Genomic DNA, 18,937 nt, shown 5'->3' on the forward strand with positions numbered 1-18,937 from the left:
TATAATATAATATAATATAATGATGAGAGGAGTAAGTGTAGAGTTTAGTGAAGACATCTGCGTCCTCATTGAGCCACAGTGTAGTCTGTGGTTTATAATTGATTGACTGCTAAAACATAAAGCTGCTTTTAAACTTTGATGCAAAGTGAATACATATTTGTCCATTCTCACCCCCAGACGTCCACATATGGACATCTGGGCAAGATCCCCTTGTATATCCATTTAGCATAATTTTCAATTTGTATGTATTTAATGTATACTTTATTAATCCCACTTGGGAAATTGTTTCTCTGCATTTCACACATCCTAGTTACACCGGGAGCAGTGGGCTACCATGTTACAGTGCCACTGGAGCAGATCAAGATTTAAGGCCTTGCTCAGGGGCCACAGTGGTTCACCTTTGTCAGACCTGGGACTTGAACATGGGTCCTCCAGCCCCAATTCTACCTCTTCCTCATTACTTCAGCTATGTCATTAAGTCTTGCTAAAGCACACCCAACCATCATTTGCTCATGCCAAAAGGTGTTAAAGGCTCAGTACAAAACGCCCGTTCATTTGGTAGCCAGTGGAGAGATATCAGCTATTCCACAACTGTCAGTTTTTTAAATGTTGTGTATACGGTATAACTGATGGTGAACTTTCACTTAGGACCACATGTTTGGATTGTCCCATTACGTGTTTATACTAATGCAAGGAAGGATTCTTGAAAAGATCCATCCCAACATGAGAAATTCATGTATGAAAAAGATTAGAGACTGTTAGAGCCTTAAAGCTATGTGGATGATATAAATCTATACAGTAATACACTGAAACTACGTCATGGCCTTACACAAGCTCTCAGCCACCTTATGAAATGCTATTTCTCTCTGCCAAGGTCAGAAAGACATGCAAGGGAGAATAAAAAGTCAATTTCTCTCTACTCCTCTGTCTGCCTTTTATATTTTCTTTTCTCTCTCCTCAATTATATCTCCTCATTTCTCAATCCAAGTCTTTCAGAGCTCAGAAATTATCAGACTGTATTCCTATCCATCTTTTGAGAAATCTTCAGGGTCACATGTCAAGTATCTGCTTGGACATTCAGTTCTTTTCCTTTTCTGTCTTTATCACGCTTGCTTTTTAGATGTGAAGCAACTAGCTGAATATTCAGCCCTATTTTTCTTCTTCCCCTTTTCTCTTTTCTCTGTAGTTTTCAATGAGCTCACTGCCATCCTACTCTCCATTTTGCCTTTCCCACTCTACTCTCACCATCTTCAAACTTAACATTTTAGACAAATCAAAGTGAAAGGAGGAAAGCAGATGACAGAGGAAGAAAGAGGATTGGAAAGGAGCAGTGCAGAGCAGAGCAGATGAGGATGAGAGGCAAGGCGAGAGGAGCAGCAAATAAAGAACTCTTGGATGTTGAGAGAAAATGAGAGGGAAGCAGATGGGGAGAGGGAAGAAGAGAGTGGAGAGCAAAGACTATAGAAGCAGGGAAAGAGAAGAGGACACATAGGAAGAGCTGTGACGAGTAGAAAATACAACAAAAGAATCTGGATAGAGTGAGGATGTTGTATATTAGGTGTATGAATAATTCATGTATATACAACAATAAAAGTTGTCTTCACACAGTTGGATAGGTACGCTGACCACCAGTTCCACAAAAGAAAGTGAATTCAGTCAGCAAACACAAAACAATGTACAGCTGTTGCTAATTTAGAAATGTGAGCAATAGTTATTTATTGGATCTAAAGGTCCCATATTATACATTTTTTCAACAACTTCATATGGGTGTAAGAGGACCAACAACATTGTTTTCAAAGTGTACAACCCCAAATTCAGCCATGGTCCTTAACTCGTAAGGCCCGACCCTAGAAAAAATGGTAAAAAAAAAAGGGCATTTTTTTTTTTTTGTTTTCATATGAGGTTTTTATTTGGCCCTGTAACAAAATGTAGCAAAGAAATTAACATTTTTTTAGGAGGGGTATCTAACATTTATTACCATGTGATATATTAAAAATATTATAATATGGTTTTCTGCTTCTGGGTATCTATTAGGGGACAGAAGACAAGTATCAGATTGTGTTCAACAGGATTTTTAGCAAAGTTTATTCCTATAAATTAAAGCCAAATATCTCAGAAACTCTATGTGACAAATATGTTACGTCGGGCTCTTATGGGTTAATTTCAGCCATTCCAAAAGTAGCTCTAGTGAGCTCTCCTGAGAACGGGCTCTTTCTGTGTCTGAACCTTTAAATATTCATGAGTAGTGCCCACTCCATTCTCCTTTCCGGGAGAGGATCTGGCTTTCACTGGTGCCTGCACAGTGATTTTAGAGGGCAGGCTAAGCTAGGCAATGACAGTATTCACTATCAGGGGGAATAGTTATTTCCCTCCGTGAGGTCACAAAGGGAACGATATCAGATTCACATGTTTTAGCGCACATTCGCTAAAAAGTAGAGGAAGCAAGTGAGAGAGGTGACAGAATTTTCTCATTTTTGGGCCTCATACACAGGCTATGAGGACACATATGGGTGTTAGAAAACCTTTAGAAGGTGAATTTTGTATAATATGGGACCTTTTATTCAGTTTTTTCATTTTTTTTTAATTTAAAAAAAATTGTACTCATCTCACAGTTATTTCAACCCCTTAAAAAATTATATATATATATATATATATATATATATAATTTTTTTTCTGAAGCCTTAGTACAAGCACCACTATCACCATATTGTGATAGAAAAACTGATAGAACGTTTAAACAAAGAAAGATATTTTAAAAAAAGAAAAGAAAAAAAAACTTAACATGCCTTTTACACCTTTTGGCAGGGTTTGGAGTTTAGAAGGTAAAAAAAAAAAATATTTTATTTGATTTTTTTCTGTTCTTTTAGTTTTCTCTACAGCATAATTGAACTTAACTAACCACCAAAATGTTCAGTACACATTTATTCTTTATATGAACATCTTGCCTCATGACTAAGTTACATAATTTGAGGAATGTATATTTGACAGAGAAAATAAATCAAATAATGAAAATGAGCTCACCTTCCCAGTGTCCATTGCAGTTATGACCCACACACAATGTGCATTGTTTTCATATTGGACAGGGTAGTTAGGAGAAGTTATCACCCCTCTGGGCCCCCTTAGGTTACTGCCACAGGTACGAGCTATAAAAGAAGAAAGCAAAAATGAAAGACATAGTGACACAAGAATTTAGAAAGATTTACAAAGTAATCAAAGTCATGTCCTGCTAACGGCAAAAAAGACATCTTATATAAAAAACTAGGAAAAAGAAGACAACAAAAATATCTGGGGCCCTTACCACTGAACCCTATATTAGTGGCCATGCACAAAGTTGTCTCATGTTACCATATTTTATTCGTTAGTTCTTTTCCATGTACAACCTTATAAGAATAACACAAATAACTCCACATTCATTTGGCCCAGTTGCTATTTTATCCTAATCCGTAACAAAGTTCCAGCTGTTTTTATTATTGCCAGGTGATTCTTCAACTTTTTTTCATTTGTAGATTTAGTTAACTTTAGTAAAACACTGATACACTGCAATTACAGATGTGGAAAAATACAAAGAGCTCAACGCACTGATCTACCCTCCAAAAACCCCAGATCCCATTTCGGATGTGCTGCCTGAACCCTTGTGAAAAATGCTGTGTAGTGCATGTCAAAACAGTCAAATAAAGTAAAATCTCAGTGTAGAGTAAGACTGTAGTAAATATCATAAACACCAGTCCAATGCATGATAGCCTCTTTCTCTAGTTGACAAAGAGACTAAAAAATAAAATAAAATAAAATACTTGTTCCAAGTAAAGACTTTTTTCCCTGTAAGTATGTATTTATTCATAGTTACTATTTCCAGGTTCTTCTACTTTGTTCATAAAGAGTGTGGGGATCCACTTTGTCAACAGTATTTTTGCCTTAAACCTCTGTGTTTCCTTTTAGCCATTTTCATTTAATTCTGTACTTAAAGGTAGTACTTCTTGCCTTCAGTGTCTTTCCTCTTGAGCAAGATGATATTATCTAGAGATGGTTGCAGCCGTTTGAGGGAAGAAAAAGCAAATGCATGAGAATATTCTAGACTAATGGAGACTAACTCTTTCAGTGACTTGTGAAAAGTCATAAATTTAGATGGAGATGGAAAGAGAGATTAGAGAAGAGAGAGGCCGAAAAAGTAAAGGAGCAGTAGAAGGAAACAGAAGAAGTGAGAAAGTGAGAAAATACAAGAAGAAAAAGGGAGCGAGAGGAGGACCCCAGATGACTGATCTGCCTGTTAATTAGAAAAGAGAGCTGAAACACACTGTGATACACACAGCTACATGGACACACAGAAACACATTCATGGTAATTCATCTCAGAAACCAGCTTCTAATTAACAGTAAAGTCTCACCAGAGAATGAGAGAGACTTGTGGGTTTGAGTCCCAGAAGAGTGATCACACCAGATAATACAATACACCAGAGCTACAGCAGACTGCAGACATTTGTAACCTCTGTCTTTCTACTTTGCAGCCGTTTACTAGAAAGTTTTCTCTAGCTCTCAGTCTTTCTCCTTCTTTATCGCTCCGATTGTATTTATTCCATCCAAATATTTGGTGGACAATATTTAAAGCTATAAATCAACATCAAATATGATGAATGTACAGTTTCCAAATCCTGGAATGTGAACACAGTGTATTATAACAACAACTCATCTCTTTCATTCAGGTTCCCACATATTTCACCTATTTTTTCAGGCTGAAAGTATGAGATGTTCCATATTTTTATATTTTTAAATAGTTTCTTTGGTTTCAAAGGAAAATTCATATAGTAGTTTTGATATTCTTTTCAAAAGTGTTTTTACTCATATCAGGAGCATGAAGTATTATTTTATTAGCTGGAATACAGTTTTAGTGCAAGGTGGACAAGGACTAATCTGCTTTCATGACATATTTTTAATGCATTAATGCATAAACAACAAAGCTATTACTCATGTCACTTTAAAAATCCAATTTTGGCATTATCTCAGCAAGAGAAGCAGATTTTGGCATAATAAATATAATATATAATATATATATATATATATATATATATATATATATAGGGCTGGATTCACCTTGTATTTTAAGAAAATTTCACTGTGGAGCACGTTCTCTGACCTTGGTTTTGTCGACCTAACGCTCTGTTACCATGTCAATGGAGACCAAAACTTTAGTGTTTTACTGTCTCTGCATTGTCATGTACTGTAAATGGGGCCTTGTGCTTTAGAACAACATTAACAAAAGAAACAAAAAGTAATGAGTAGAATATTGATTACAAACTAAATTAAATCAAGTTAAAATACCCATTATTCTTGACATTTGCCTTCTTTTCAATAACAATTTAATTCTTGTTTTTATATCAATGATGACAGCAATAAAAGGATGTATTATGAAATATAGAACTGCACATAAAAACCATTGGAAAAAGATAAATTTGATTTTTTTTTCCCACATTTCACTCTCTCTTCATTTTAGATAGAAGTACTCAGTATCATGAAATCAGGCATATTTCTGCCATTACAGCAAGCCATAAACTCACAACAGAGACACAAATCCACATAAAGCTAACGACACACACAAACACTAACGCAATGCGACAGGGACCCTACAGTAAGTGTCTGAGCACAGGGACTAGCTGTCCGTCAAACACACACACACACACACACACACACACACACACACACACACAGAGAGTTCAAGGCCAATGCTGCTGCAGATATTAGGCATGTGACATTATCCTTTGGACACTTGCTTTCAGTGCTAGCATGTTTGTGAGCCCACTCAGTAGGTTGTGCATGCTGGCTGTCTGCCTTTTCATTGTGGAGCAATAAACCCAACAGGGTATTGTCAGCAAACATGTGGGCAGTGAGAGCTCATGCATCATTGCCCTGCCACTCAGACAGTGAGAAAGTAAATCATGGATTTTACACATAAATAAATAATAAAATGTAAATCCAAGTGATGTTACCAATCATGCTGTCATAGTGTTATGCTTTTAGAAAGTTGGCATTATCAAATACGTGCAATCTAACATTACCACTACTGTTTTTTTTTTTTTTTTTAAATATCTGTTGTAGTACTTTGCATTGCAATGCATTACAAATCTAGAGCAGGGCTGCATTAGTTCAGCAGCTCCTTTTAACCAACAAAGATGTGTTGGTGATGGTTTCTGGTATGAGTTACATGAATGACTTTCACACCAATGAAAAGATGAAGCTGTTACAATAAAAAGGTATTTCTTTAACTCTTGGAGGTCTGAGCTTGTTTTGGAAACTTTTGATTTTGCCTTTACATACCATATAAAAATGTTTACCATAGCATGTTTGTTTTGTTTTTTGGCACAACCTTACCTATATGATCTAATAATTGCAATAAAAATGGTAAACTTAAAGTTTTTTTTTTTTAATTATGTATTTATTCCAAATATGCAGACAGTACAGGGCTTCCCTGTTAGTACTAACCAAATTCTTTACACAGCATAATACAAAAATAAATTAGAGAAACAAAAATAAAACCAAAAAAGGAAGAAAGTAGTTGACATATTGATAAAATGAGTGAGAAGAAGCATACACCATTAGCTCTCACCCTTTTGTCTAAATAAAAATAGTGTACATACATACAATTACACACATATATACATATACACGTATCTATATACACATACACATGCATACACACACCTAAGCACATACACACAATTACGCACATATACACTTATTATTATTATTATTCCCAAAGGCTTCTCCTGCTCTCATCACTATGATATATCATTTAAGGAGCAAGGAATGATAATCAATATTAATCATTAATGGCCACTTTCCATTATTTCCACTAAATAGCATGTTTTTATTACATTTTCTTGAACTGGTTGATATTTGGACTTTGCCTGAGTACCTCAGATTCTTCCACAGCGTGACACCAGTAATAGATTTACAGAAACATTTGCATATGTTTAAGATTTTGAATTTGTATCACCATCTTAGCTGATAACCTCCCTCCTGAAATCCTAAATAAATTTAGAATATTTCCAGGTAGTTGTGTTTTTTGCCTTATAAATATTGAATATTGTTTGGTAAGATACAATGTCAGCGAGTTTCAGTAGTTGTGACTGTGTAAGCGTGGATCTGTGTGTTCCAGGTAGTTGACCTTATTGTTCCTTTTTGCAGGATGATAAGTAATGAAGTTTTATATTTCCCAAAATCAATGAAAATTCCTATTGCATAGTTTTTGTGTTCAATTGCATCTGTGATTTCTTCAATTAATTCCATTATTGCCTGGGATGTTGGTCTGTTAGCCTTTAACCCATTCTGACTCTGAAAATAGTTTGTTTTGCCAAACATACATCCATTCTATAGTTAAAAATCTTTTTCAATATTTTTGAGTTATGGTAATACTGAGACATGTCTGTAGTCTAAATTTATGCTGTGCTCCCAGTTTTGTGAAATGACCTTAGTGGAATGACCTTAGCAATTTTCATCTGGTTTGGAAATGTGCTGGTTTGAAAAGTCAATTTGCAAATATGTGTACATTTTTATTTTCACAGGCATTTCTTAAACCATTAGTTAACCATGGACTATTTGCATATACTCGTGTTTTATTATATGCCTTAATGAGGCAGTGCTTATCATATAATGAAGTAAATGTAGTCAGTAATTTATTGTATGCCTTATTTACATCTGCTTCCTTATATGTTACATCCCATCCTATGCCATCAATTCATGTTTTAGAGTAGCTATTGCCTCCTCTGTCCTAATTTGTCTAGTTAATTTATGTTCCTCTATTACAGTTTCACAATTATTGTCATATACTGTGAATACTGGAAGGTGGTCAGTGATATCAGTAATTAGTTACCCACTTTTTTGTTGTTGTTTTATTTCTATTACATTGATGAGTATGTCATCTATCAGAGTAACACTAGGAGATGTTATTCTACTGGCTCTAGTGAAAAGACACTTCAGCTATACTATATTGAATTTAAAAAAATCTTCAATACTTTTCTGATTGTTGGGATTTAGTACGTCAATATTATAATCCCCACAAATGAAGACATTTTTGTTACCAATTTTTATAACTATTAGTTCCATCCATTGTCTATGCTATAACTATACTAGAACTTGTCTACACTAGAACCAGAGCTTAATATAATCAACTACAAATAATGATTTTTTTTTCTTTTCAGTACAAACCTGTATTGTGAGACAAAGTAAATCTATATACAGATATTCATTGTTAAAATATGTACCTGTATTGTATATATATATTTTTTTGCAACATTGTAGAGAAAACCGCAGGAGATATTTTTATCCCCAGATCCAAATTTAATAATTTATAATTTTAGGATTCCAGTATGTGTGTAGTCCATGATAAGTTGTAGATAAGTAAGCAAGTTTCATGTGTGTACTGTTTCATGTGATGGTTCTGTGTAAACATCTTACTGACTTGACACAAATTTCAGACATATCTGACAATAAAGGTGTATTAATACTGTATATTTGCAATGATGTGGCTGAGCTTGTGGAGATCTGAGGCCTCATTTATAAAGCTGACACATGTACAAAAACTGGCGCACGCCAATTATAATAAACTTTTGGGAGTTTTAAAAACAAAACCTGGCGGGAGAAAATCCCTACTTCACAGAAACTCTGACCCCTGCCATACGTGTAGTACACAAAATGCAAGTTGAATGTAATAGATTTATTGTGTTGTTTTATTCTGTATAACATGATTTCTATAAACAAATGTATTATTTTTTTTTCCTTTTCATTGGTAAGAAGTTAGTTATGTCATTTCCACATGGTAGCCTGTAAGGGGAGTACCACTCTCATCTTGATTTGAGAATGGAAAGGTTGCTTTTGGTCTTTCCCCTACTCAGGGGTATAACATGCATACAAACGATCATTTCTGTCATTGTGAAACAAAACTTACACTTTTTCACTCAAGCTAAATAATAAGGCGAACAGTATGCTGCCAAAATGTTCCGTACAAAATAAGTTCCAAATTAATAATTACAAAACTGCTCGTCAGTTAGGCGGTACAGTTAGGGTGTTTCCCCTATTTGAAGCTGTTCAGAAAATTTAAGGATGGTTGGATATAAAAAGCGTAAAGATGCATAATGGCTTATCTGGCATAGCTGGATGATATGGTGCATGTGAAACTCTGGAGTGAGCGGATTTTTGGAGACCAGCAAAACTTACTGTCTCACGATGAAGAATGGCTCATGAGACGGTTCTGAGCATTACAGAGACACCAGGAAGAACCATGCTGTGCCAGTTCCTCTGCAAGTGTTGGCAATACTGGGTTCTCTAGCAAGCAACACTTTCTAGAGGACCCTGGCTGACAGGTCAGGGATATCACAGCCAACCTTCAGCCGTATTATGCCAGACCTGTTAGACAGCATCACTGGTTTCTCACACTGGTATGTTAACTGGGGATGAATAGGCAAGCAAAACAAAACAGTTTGCAGCAATGTCCGGTCTCCCTAATGTAATCGGTGCTGTTGACTGTTGTTGTAATAAAAGCACCAAGTGACAATGAAATTTCATCAAATTAAATGAAAGAGAGGAAAAAGACTTTTTTTAATCCCAGAGGGAAATTGCAAATGGGAAATTGAATCTGCTGCCATTAACCAAAGCATTTTCATACTCTAAACGTCCAAATCATATGTGATACAAAAATGTTGCTCACCAATGTAGTGGCTCATTGGCTTGGTACCATGGTAACAAAGCAACAGTATTGTAATCGGAAAACTTGGCTTCATTAGATCAGCATATCATGATCAGCAACTGTGCCCCACAAGGACATATGACTATTAATTTTACCCAACTGTTGCTTTTGTGGCAACATCCTTATAAAGTTTACACATCAGCCAATTCCACCGCAAACCAAAAACTATAAAAAAAAACACTTTAAAGATTCATAATGCCAGATTCTGATTATATCAGGGATCTCCAACTCTGATCCTCGTGAGCTACTGTCCTGCAGGTTTTGGATTCTACCCTGATGCAACACACCTGAATCAAATTACTGGGTCATTAACAGGCTTGTGCAGAGGTGTGTTGTAGTAGGTGACATCTAAAACCTGCAGGACAGTAGCTCACAAGGACTTGAGTTGGAGATCCCTGGATTAAAATATTCTTCCTTTAAGATGAGCATGCAACTCTACTTTCATTGCTACATAACTACAACAGACCGGTCCAGATTAAAAACAGTGGTAAATCTGACCATTTAGGTTGATAATACATCTGTGTTGTCAGGGGGAACCGACTGCCCCACCTATGAGCAGACAAAACTGTCCTTGCCCTTAAAACAAAATCTTAAAAAAAAAAAAAAAAAAAAGGAGTTGATGCCAAAGCAATGTACTGTAGTTTAAAGACATTAATCAGAATTTACACTGTAGAAAGTAAAACATGGAAATTCTTCCTAATCTTTCTTTTAGGAACACACACACACACACACACACACACAGACATATATATATATATATCTATATTTCAATGATTTCTCACATATTTGTTGACAGATAGGATATATTCTGTCCATTTTTACTCCTCAAAGACTCAGCATTTTGTGTTTGTTGCTTTGTATCAAATCATGATTAACCAATGAATATCATCCAGATCTCCTTAACATTTGCTTATTTAGAATTATACTACATTATACCTGTTACGTGTTGAGCATCTTGTTCCACTGACCCAACTTGGATAAATAGTCCAAATTGAAAGAAAATCTACTAAGTGACATCTCTCGGCTCTCTAATATGCAGTGTGCTACTGTTTGCCTGTGTTCGTTTTTCACTGAAATAGATATTCTTTGAAAGATGTATCATTTTGCTGTTGATGATAAAATGGAGCAAAAAGAAATTGCATTATAGTTCCAGCACATGAAAACCTGAGGACATTAAACCTATTTTGGTGATGGTGAGGGGAAACTTACTTCTGCAGATGGGTCTGTGGTCACTCCAGGCAGCCAGTGTGTCAGTGACTCGTTGACAGGTTATACTTTTAGATCCATGCAGAACATAACTGTCATCACAACTGAACTGGACACTGGAGCCAACTCTACACAGAGAGACAAAACAGGAAAAAGCACTCGTCAAAAAAAGTAAAAATATAAAATTTGATTCTAGATCTGATGGCCTCATAAAATAACTGCAAGAAAGCGATAAATTAGTTTTGAAATAGTATTTTTCAGCACTCATGTTGTTTCTCTTTGCTTTTTTTGACCCCATTCACCTGTAATACCTTCTGTCCTTTTCTCTCTCATCATTAGCTCTCATCACTCTTGTTTTCAAATTTTCTCCAACACCCTGCTGTTTAATACGCGGTGGGGACATTCAGCCATCTAAGTACAAGACTGTGTGGCATCTTGTCTATGAAGCTTAATGCCTCCTCCCTGCTGACAAACACCACAGTCGACCACCTGTTCAAACATTCACATCATACAGCACTAGTTGATAATTGACACCACCCTGTTGGTGAACTGTAAAGTTGTGCAGCCTGCACAAATATCCCTGCTACTGGCTTTGTCATAGAGATTTGGGTAATTTACTTCTGCTTTTAATGGAACAGTTTAGACCAAATTTACCTTTCATTCTGCCACTCAAAAGTACATCAGAGAATACTTATTGCTGAACATTTACTGCATGCGCTTGTCTTTGGATCAAAAGAGCCATGGCACACATACGTTACAGCCACTCCAAAATGCTCTGAAACAAAAATGCTTGTTTTTTTTTGTAATTATGTTCCATTTTTCCTTGTAATGCTTCACACCACAGTTCTGTCGTGGCTCATATTTGGTGCCTAATGATCACTAGATAGGAAACTCTCACACACACAGACATAGACACTTCAATTTAGTTGCTAACAGATGTACACCTCATCACACACACACAGAGATAATGACCTTTCACTAACTTATAAAACTATTTATAGTGAGAGTTTGTGGAATAAAAGATGCTAATTATGAAAAAAATAAGCAGCGGCTGGAGATTAAAAGATGATTTTCATTATATTCTTCATTTTGGTTTGAAAAACAGTTTCAGAAATTTAAATAGAAAAAAGGAAGCAACACTTTAAAGAGTCATTTATAGCCATAAGAAAGCGATTTGGACAATTAAGGTGCCCCTGATGCTAAGTCGATGAGTTGCAATAGGAGATGATTATTTCACAATCATCCTGCTTAAAAGAAATGTCATCTCCACTTCTACTGAGTCAGTGACAGCCGCCGTGGGGAAGATCTTTTTAAAAATCACTGTGTCCACCACATCCCTGTTTACTGGCCAAGATCTCACATAAGAAACATTCCTTGACATTCTTTGTGTATAACCCCTGCATGACTGGACCCTGGAGGGAGAAAGGGGGACATAAAAGCAAACCTGGAGTTTGACCTAAGGCGACAGCAGCACAATCAGCATGGCAAGGTTGTCTGAGTACTCTAGCTTTACCTGATTTCAAGCTAATAAATATGTGATAGTACTACAAGGAGTATTATAGTTACCAAACATGTGAGTTTATTCCTATCTTTCTATTTAAACAAAGTATTTAGAAATAAGTCCACTCAACACTAATTGCAGGGTTTTGGTGTTTCCACAGACACAGATTTGAGCCTAAAAGTTCTCTTGATTATAAGTAGAATGGATGAGAAACTCAGATTTTTCCACATAGATACTTGTCTGCTAGTCACTCCCTCTCTGTTATAGCTGTATTTATCCAGTCATCACTGTGCTGGAAGACAGTTTACCTGCAGCAGATGGACAATGGAGCAGATTTAGCTCAAGGATGTCTCTTTATCCAGCTATCTGTCCTGTTCCTGTTGCTGAAAGCACCTTCTGCCAGCATCATCATGCAGTTTAATGCATTTAATGGTTTAATGAAGTGGGTGTATTCACTTAATCAGACAAAAAAAAAAAAAAAGGTTGTTATTTACATTCTCAGAGCCGCTTTGGGAAATTTTGTGAATCTCCAAACCAGTTTTATTAAACAAGCTTTCATTTAGGACTGCCAGGTGAGAATTTACAATGCAGTATTTACTGGCAGATGATCCAACCTCTGCAGAGATCTCTGTTAAATTGGCTGTTGGATTCTTGTCCACCTCCCAGGCCCATAGTCCTTCTTCCTGGGGACCTCATTCTGGTTGGTCTGGTTACTAAACTCTAACATAACTTCGTGGTTTAAAACTTGCTTTTTCTTTCTGTTTCTCTTTATGTATTCTTATGTAACCATTGCACAGTTACTTTCACCACTTTACACATGGGAACATTCAAAAGTTGGAAAAATGCTATACACCTTCACAACATTACATTATAAGGGTATGCTGCAAGTTTCTTGCCCTTCATTGTTGGATTTTGTCCTTAAAGGCAGTATGAAGTGGAGGAGCCACATACACGGGTACATACCTGCACGACTATGTGTTCCAATCAACTCCTACACAATTTACAATAAAATTTGTGGCACTAAAATGTGCAAAATATAAACACTGAATACTTTCTAAATCACACTAATAAGAAAACTAATTGTAAACTAATTACTGTTTTTTCATGCTTGCCACATCAGTGTTACATCATTCCCTCACTTCAGATATAACATATTCTTAACACTGAAGCACAGTAATTCACTCCAAGGTCCTTTTATATGATGCATCATGACACATTTTCCCTACTTACCATTTGCGCTCTAATAGACTTGGGAACATCTTCAGATCTCTGTTGCTTTCCCGCAGCTTGCATCAATAGCCTAACATTTTGGCATTTTGGGGCTTCACTTGTTGTTGCTTTCAAGTTCACTGCTGCCTAATAATTCTTTATTTTTTTCTCTCCATTTTACAGAAAATGCACCATGTTCCTGACAGGCCTTCATACCCTTACTTCACTGCTCATAGCCCAGCATTCAATAAATGTGAAACCATGTGATGCTTAAAAGTAAAAAGCCATAAAGAAAGAAAGTACAAAAAAAGAAGTTTGAACACAGTTCTCTTGAAGTTATATACTCTGTCAATATATCCATCACAACTGTAAAAAATAGCCTATAATAACCATAGTGGTATTAAAACATCACTCAGTGTCTAACTCTTAAATTACATTGTCAAAAAAAAAAATCTTGAAATGATGAACAAACAAATAACTCCCTATTGGAAATGTACTATGTGTACATTAGCATGCACATCAAAATTGTTGTGTAAATTCTATTAAGATCATTCTCTGTATGAGACACTGCCATGTAAACAGTCTTTTCTCATTACTTTAACTCAAATATGGTTTTATTTGGAGGAAGCAATAATTAATTTGCTAAATAATAAAACCTTATGTAGACATGTATAACTTTAAATTGTACTATTGTATCCTACTGTAGTTTTTGCAATCTTTTGACACAGAGGTGTTGGCAGCTGCTGTATGACACACTTAGAATTGATGTATTTGATTTTCTTTTTCTCATATTAATATAATCCCATTTACTAATATCCCATATCCAAGGTATGAACTGACAAAGAAGCAAGTTTGAACTGAGTTCATTATGGGATGGCTGTGGGTGGAAAAAAGGAGGACACACCTTTGAAGTGTGGAATAAACTTTCAATATGTTTTGGCAAATGGGAATGTTGGATCTATAGCTGCAACTAATGACTATTCTGATACTCCATTAGTCATCGACTATTAAAAGGACTAGTCGATCAATTGGATTATATATGTCATAATTATTAAATGGATCTTATTTCACTTTCAGCTTTTAAATCTTGCATGAGGTGGTTATGTACGTCCGATGTGCCTCGTCTTTAAATGTTCGAGCATTGCAGATGCACTTCTGTGCTATGCAAGTTCTGCTTTACAAATCTCAAATGTATTTATTTATTTTACAAGTTTAACATGAAGTTAACTCAAACTTTTGACGTCCTCTGCCACCGTTTTGTTTCCTGGTTGGACGCCATATTTTTCCCCTGGCAGACTTTATTGCGCATGTGCAACTCTCAGCGGAGATAAGAAAAGAAGACGATGTGTCTCTCTGTAGTTTTTTTTTTTCAATGTGCATGTGCAACTCTCAGAGATAGGGAAGAAGACGATATCTCACTCTGTAGTTTTTTTTTTGTTTTTGTTTTGTTTTTCCTACAATACAATAGGATAAATTCATTGTCGACTATTTTTTTTAATTGTCGACTATTGTCGATAATGTCGACTAATCATTGCAGTCCTAGTTTGGTCAGCATGTATCAATAACTGAACTACATCATGTAACTTGTAACAGGGAAATCAATGGGATATCCAATTAATAACAAATTAAAACACCCATTTATGATATTGCCTTATTTGAAATAAGCTCAATATGCAAAATATTGCTGTGTGTAAACTTTGCCTCTGAAAATTCCATCAAGAGAATAACTCAGTGGCAGCATGTTTTCATTCAGTCATTATTATTGAATATCTGGATAATAAAGAGTTAATCTAAAAGGACGACTCAAAGAAATCATTATTATTCACCTGTATAAAGGAAGCCCCTCACAAACCAATGCGATGCACATTCAAAATCTGCAAAAGATAGTGCTGTGGGAGGTATGTGTTATACATGTCATAACCAAATACAATAATAGTAAATATAGATAATGATGTATAATTACTAGATCACACCATTAGGCTCACTAGAAGATAATGAAGAGGAGTTTCAATATGTCTCTTAATAAAGGTGCGTTGCTTTTCTCCCTTACACTTATGAGCATATTCGCATAGTAAGGATAATAATTGTGTTTGTTTTTTTTTAATGGGGACGTAGCTTGTTCTGTACTCTGCTGGAAAGCGGGAGAGTAACACAGCATCATTTACTTACTGCTTGTAATAGTATTAATCTTATTAGCTTTAACAAACAGAAAATTGTTATTCTCTGTCAGCTTAGTGTCAGCAGGATCCTCTAATGTTCTGACATCAGACCAAAATTCTCGCTCTACCGCCACGGTGTGATCTGCTTTTATTAGCTGCTAGCCCTGTTTGAAAAGCAAACTGTGACAGTGAAAAAAGAAAACACAGAGTCTCTTTAGAATCTCCTGCTGTAGTTTTAGACCTTATGCTGTTCTGAGGGGCCCAGCTGTAGTGGGATAACAGCCTCAGCAGACTGGCTTCTTGAAAACATGCAGAGTAAATGTATAATTCATCTCTGACCAAAGCAAGCCTCCCACATCTGTTTTGAGTTTGTGTGTGTGTGTGTGTGAGTGTGTAAGTGTCTCTGTGTGTGTTTGTCAAATTATTGCTAATAATTTTCTTTTCTGAAGCCAGTTATTGCATAGCTGGTCTGAAATTACAGGTCTGCTTAGTTTTTTTTTTTTTATTTATTTATTTTTTTTGTTTCAAGCTAGTTACATAAAGTGATTCACATCAAGAAAGCAAGTGCTCCAACAACAGGTTCCCAACAGACATTGGTTATTTATGAGGATACATAAACCACAAAACACATTAGACAATTTCAAGGACCAGGAACTATAGACACTGACACTTATTTTCAGTTTAAAAGGATTTAAATGAGAAAGATAGAAATAAAGATTAGAGCTTACTGTGGTAACAAGCCATGATGGGAGTAATGGCATTTAAATAAATGACGTCTCTAACAACATTACTTTTTGCCGTAACAGGTAATCTAACTAATGACTTTTTCCATCCTTACAACACTGTTACCGTTACTGGGGATAAAGCGTTACTGACAGTGCATTACTGTTGTAAGATGATTCAGTTTTGTTTTGGTTGAACATGAGTTTCAGATTTGTTCGGACTATGTTGAGCTGCTGCTACAGTGGAGAGAAGACAGTGTGATATGGCTAAAACTGGAGAATACACTCAATTTTTGAGTTGTTGTGTTGTGAGCGAGTTCAAGCTGAGTGGGTCTGCACCATTTATTGAGAAGTTTTCATTTCATTCTATTTAAACCAGGCGATCAGCCGGGGCATCAGCCGGATGACCCGCTCAGATCTGACGGTTTGTTCGGCGAGAATGTCCCTTTTAACCTCAAAACAAACAAATGAACTTAGAAAATGTTCCAACCTCATAAATAATGTTAATGTTTGACCTTTATTTGTTCAGTAGATAACTTCGCATTAATATGATTCCTCAAACAACTTCTGCTGATTATATGATTCTTTTCAGCTGTTCTAAACAATCCAATTCAACTCATTGTCCTTATATGTTAGGAGACGGCCAATGGACACTGTTGCACTTTGCAGACTACAACCTGGGAGAAATGCGTACAAAATTCTGGCTTAATTATTAACTTTTTATTATTTTTTATGATCATTTTTGCCTTGAAAGATTCCTTTCTGCAAACTCCTCACCGCTCGTCATTACTTCTCCCCGCGTCATCGCCTGGCAGACGGTAAAGGAGCCGACCCTGTCAGTTTGTGCAGCCACACAAACAAACAACCAGGAGACGTTCGCAGCAACGGCAAGTTCAGAGAAAACAGATCAGCAGTTTTAATTTGGAACCACAGACATCACTTTTCCCTCACAGAGAAAAAGACAAGAAATGTTCATCTGAACCAGAAACAAAGTATATTTTATGTTGGCTATAAGCAAGGCAAGTTTATTTTCATAGCACTTTTAATGTACAAGACAAATCAATACATTTAGCATCAAGCATTTAGAATCAGGTGAAACTTGTCTCCTTAGGAGGAGATGGAGACATGACTTCCAGCAGTCTGAGATTAGCGTCCATGACTTTTTTTTTTTTTTTTTTTTCAGTAATGTATTCCATTAGCTTTCCATTTCATTCATTAGTCAGATCTAAAGTCCAATTTATTTATGAATAAATGAAGATTCAGAGGAATTGGAAATTCTGTTACAGGGAACATATTTGAACTTTTTTTTTTTACTAAAAGTAACGAAATAGTAACTTTTCTGAGAAATTAATTACTTTTATAATGCTGTAACTCCATTACTAACACAGTTACTTTTTTGCAGGAAGTAACTAATAATTATAATTAATTACTTTTTAAAGTAACGTGCCCAACACTGCTTACAAGAGAAATATTCTCTCCTTGTTTCCCAAGATACAACAGATAAAGATGTTTTTGTGACATCGCATACAGCGAGACGCAACAAGTTTAAGTCCAACTGTGACTCCTGGATGTACTGTAAGACAGACAAGTCAAGCCAAAGCAGGACAGAGGGGGAACTAAAAGAGTACAAACAGCTGTTCTGTGCAAAAGGACTGTGTTTTAGTATTACCACTGAGTAATCATCTCTAAAAATATCAGACAGTGCTGGGCTGTCAGGGTCAGCAAGGCCTTCTCTGCTGGCCTTAACACCATTACAAGCACTGACCTACATTTTACAACCTAAATTCTAATTTTATTCCTTGAAACTGTATTAATTAATTCCCAGCAGTTTATTCTCTTATTTTTCTAGTGTTTATCTTGGCTGCACTGCTTCCATTATGTGTATGTGGATGTTAACTTGTTTATCCAGTCAGATTCCAGCCTCTATGTGCTGCCATGTCAATCTAATCTGCCCAAGGCCTTCTTTTACCAATCAGATTTCAAATTTGCCTCACTGGGTAGCTGGCACACAATAACACATGCAATTTTTCATCCTTTGATTTGATGGTTAGAGCAAAACCGTTTGACTAGCAAAACACGTCTTGTAGTGATCTGCACATATCAATACATTTGAGTCAGAAGTTTTCACAACGACAATGGCTGACGGAGCAGGAGAAATTGACTTGGTCTCAGACATAATAAAAAATCCATTTTCAAGGTGGACTTTTCCAGAAAGGAGAATTATCGTCAGGAGAAGTCAGCCAACTCTGAAGCTAGCTAACTTGTTTCAGTCCGGATGCTTGTTCGCCACTTCCAGACCACTGCCCATAAGCAGTACCGCTGGCTTACAGTCTCTGAAGAGGTTTACTAATTATAATGCTGGGATAATATAATGCCTGTTATTTGCAAGTGATCAACTTGGTGTTTGG

The 18,937-nt window shown here is 36.0% G+C and overlaps 1 protein-coding gene across 1 annotated transcript in view; it reads right to left on the minus strand.

Annotated features, from left to right (window-relative positions):
- Positions 1–18,937, minus strand: part of LOC121640431 (CUB and sushi domain-containing protein 1-like) — a 344,948-nt gene that overhangs the window by 169,622 nt on the left and 156,389 nt on the right. The window contains exons 8-9 of the mRNA XM_041986178.1: positions 10,942–11,066; positions 3,022–3,143 (exon numbers count right to left, since the gene is read on the minus strand). Coding sequence (XP_041842112.1) covers positions 3,022–3,143; positions 10,942–11,066 — 247 coding nt within the window. The remainder of the gene's footprint in view (positions 1–3,021; positions 3,144–10,941; positions 11,067–18,937) is intronic.

This window comes from Melanotaenia boesemani, chromosome 1 (assembly GCF_017639745.1).
Source record: "Melanotaenia boesemani isolate fMelBoe1 chromosome 1, fMelBoe1.pri, whole genome shotgun sequence".
Lineage (NCBI taxonomy): Eukaryota > Metazoa > Chordata > Actinopteri > Atheriniformes > Melanotaeniidae > Melanotaenia > Melanotaenia boesemani.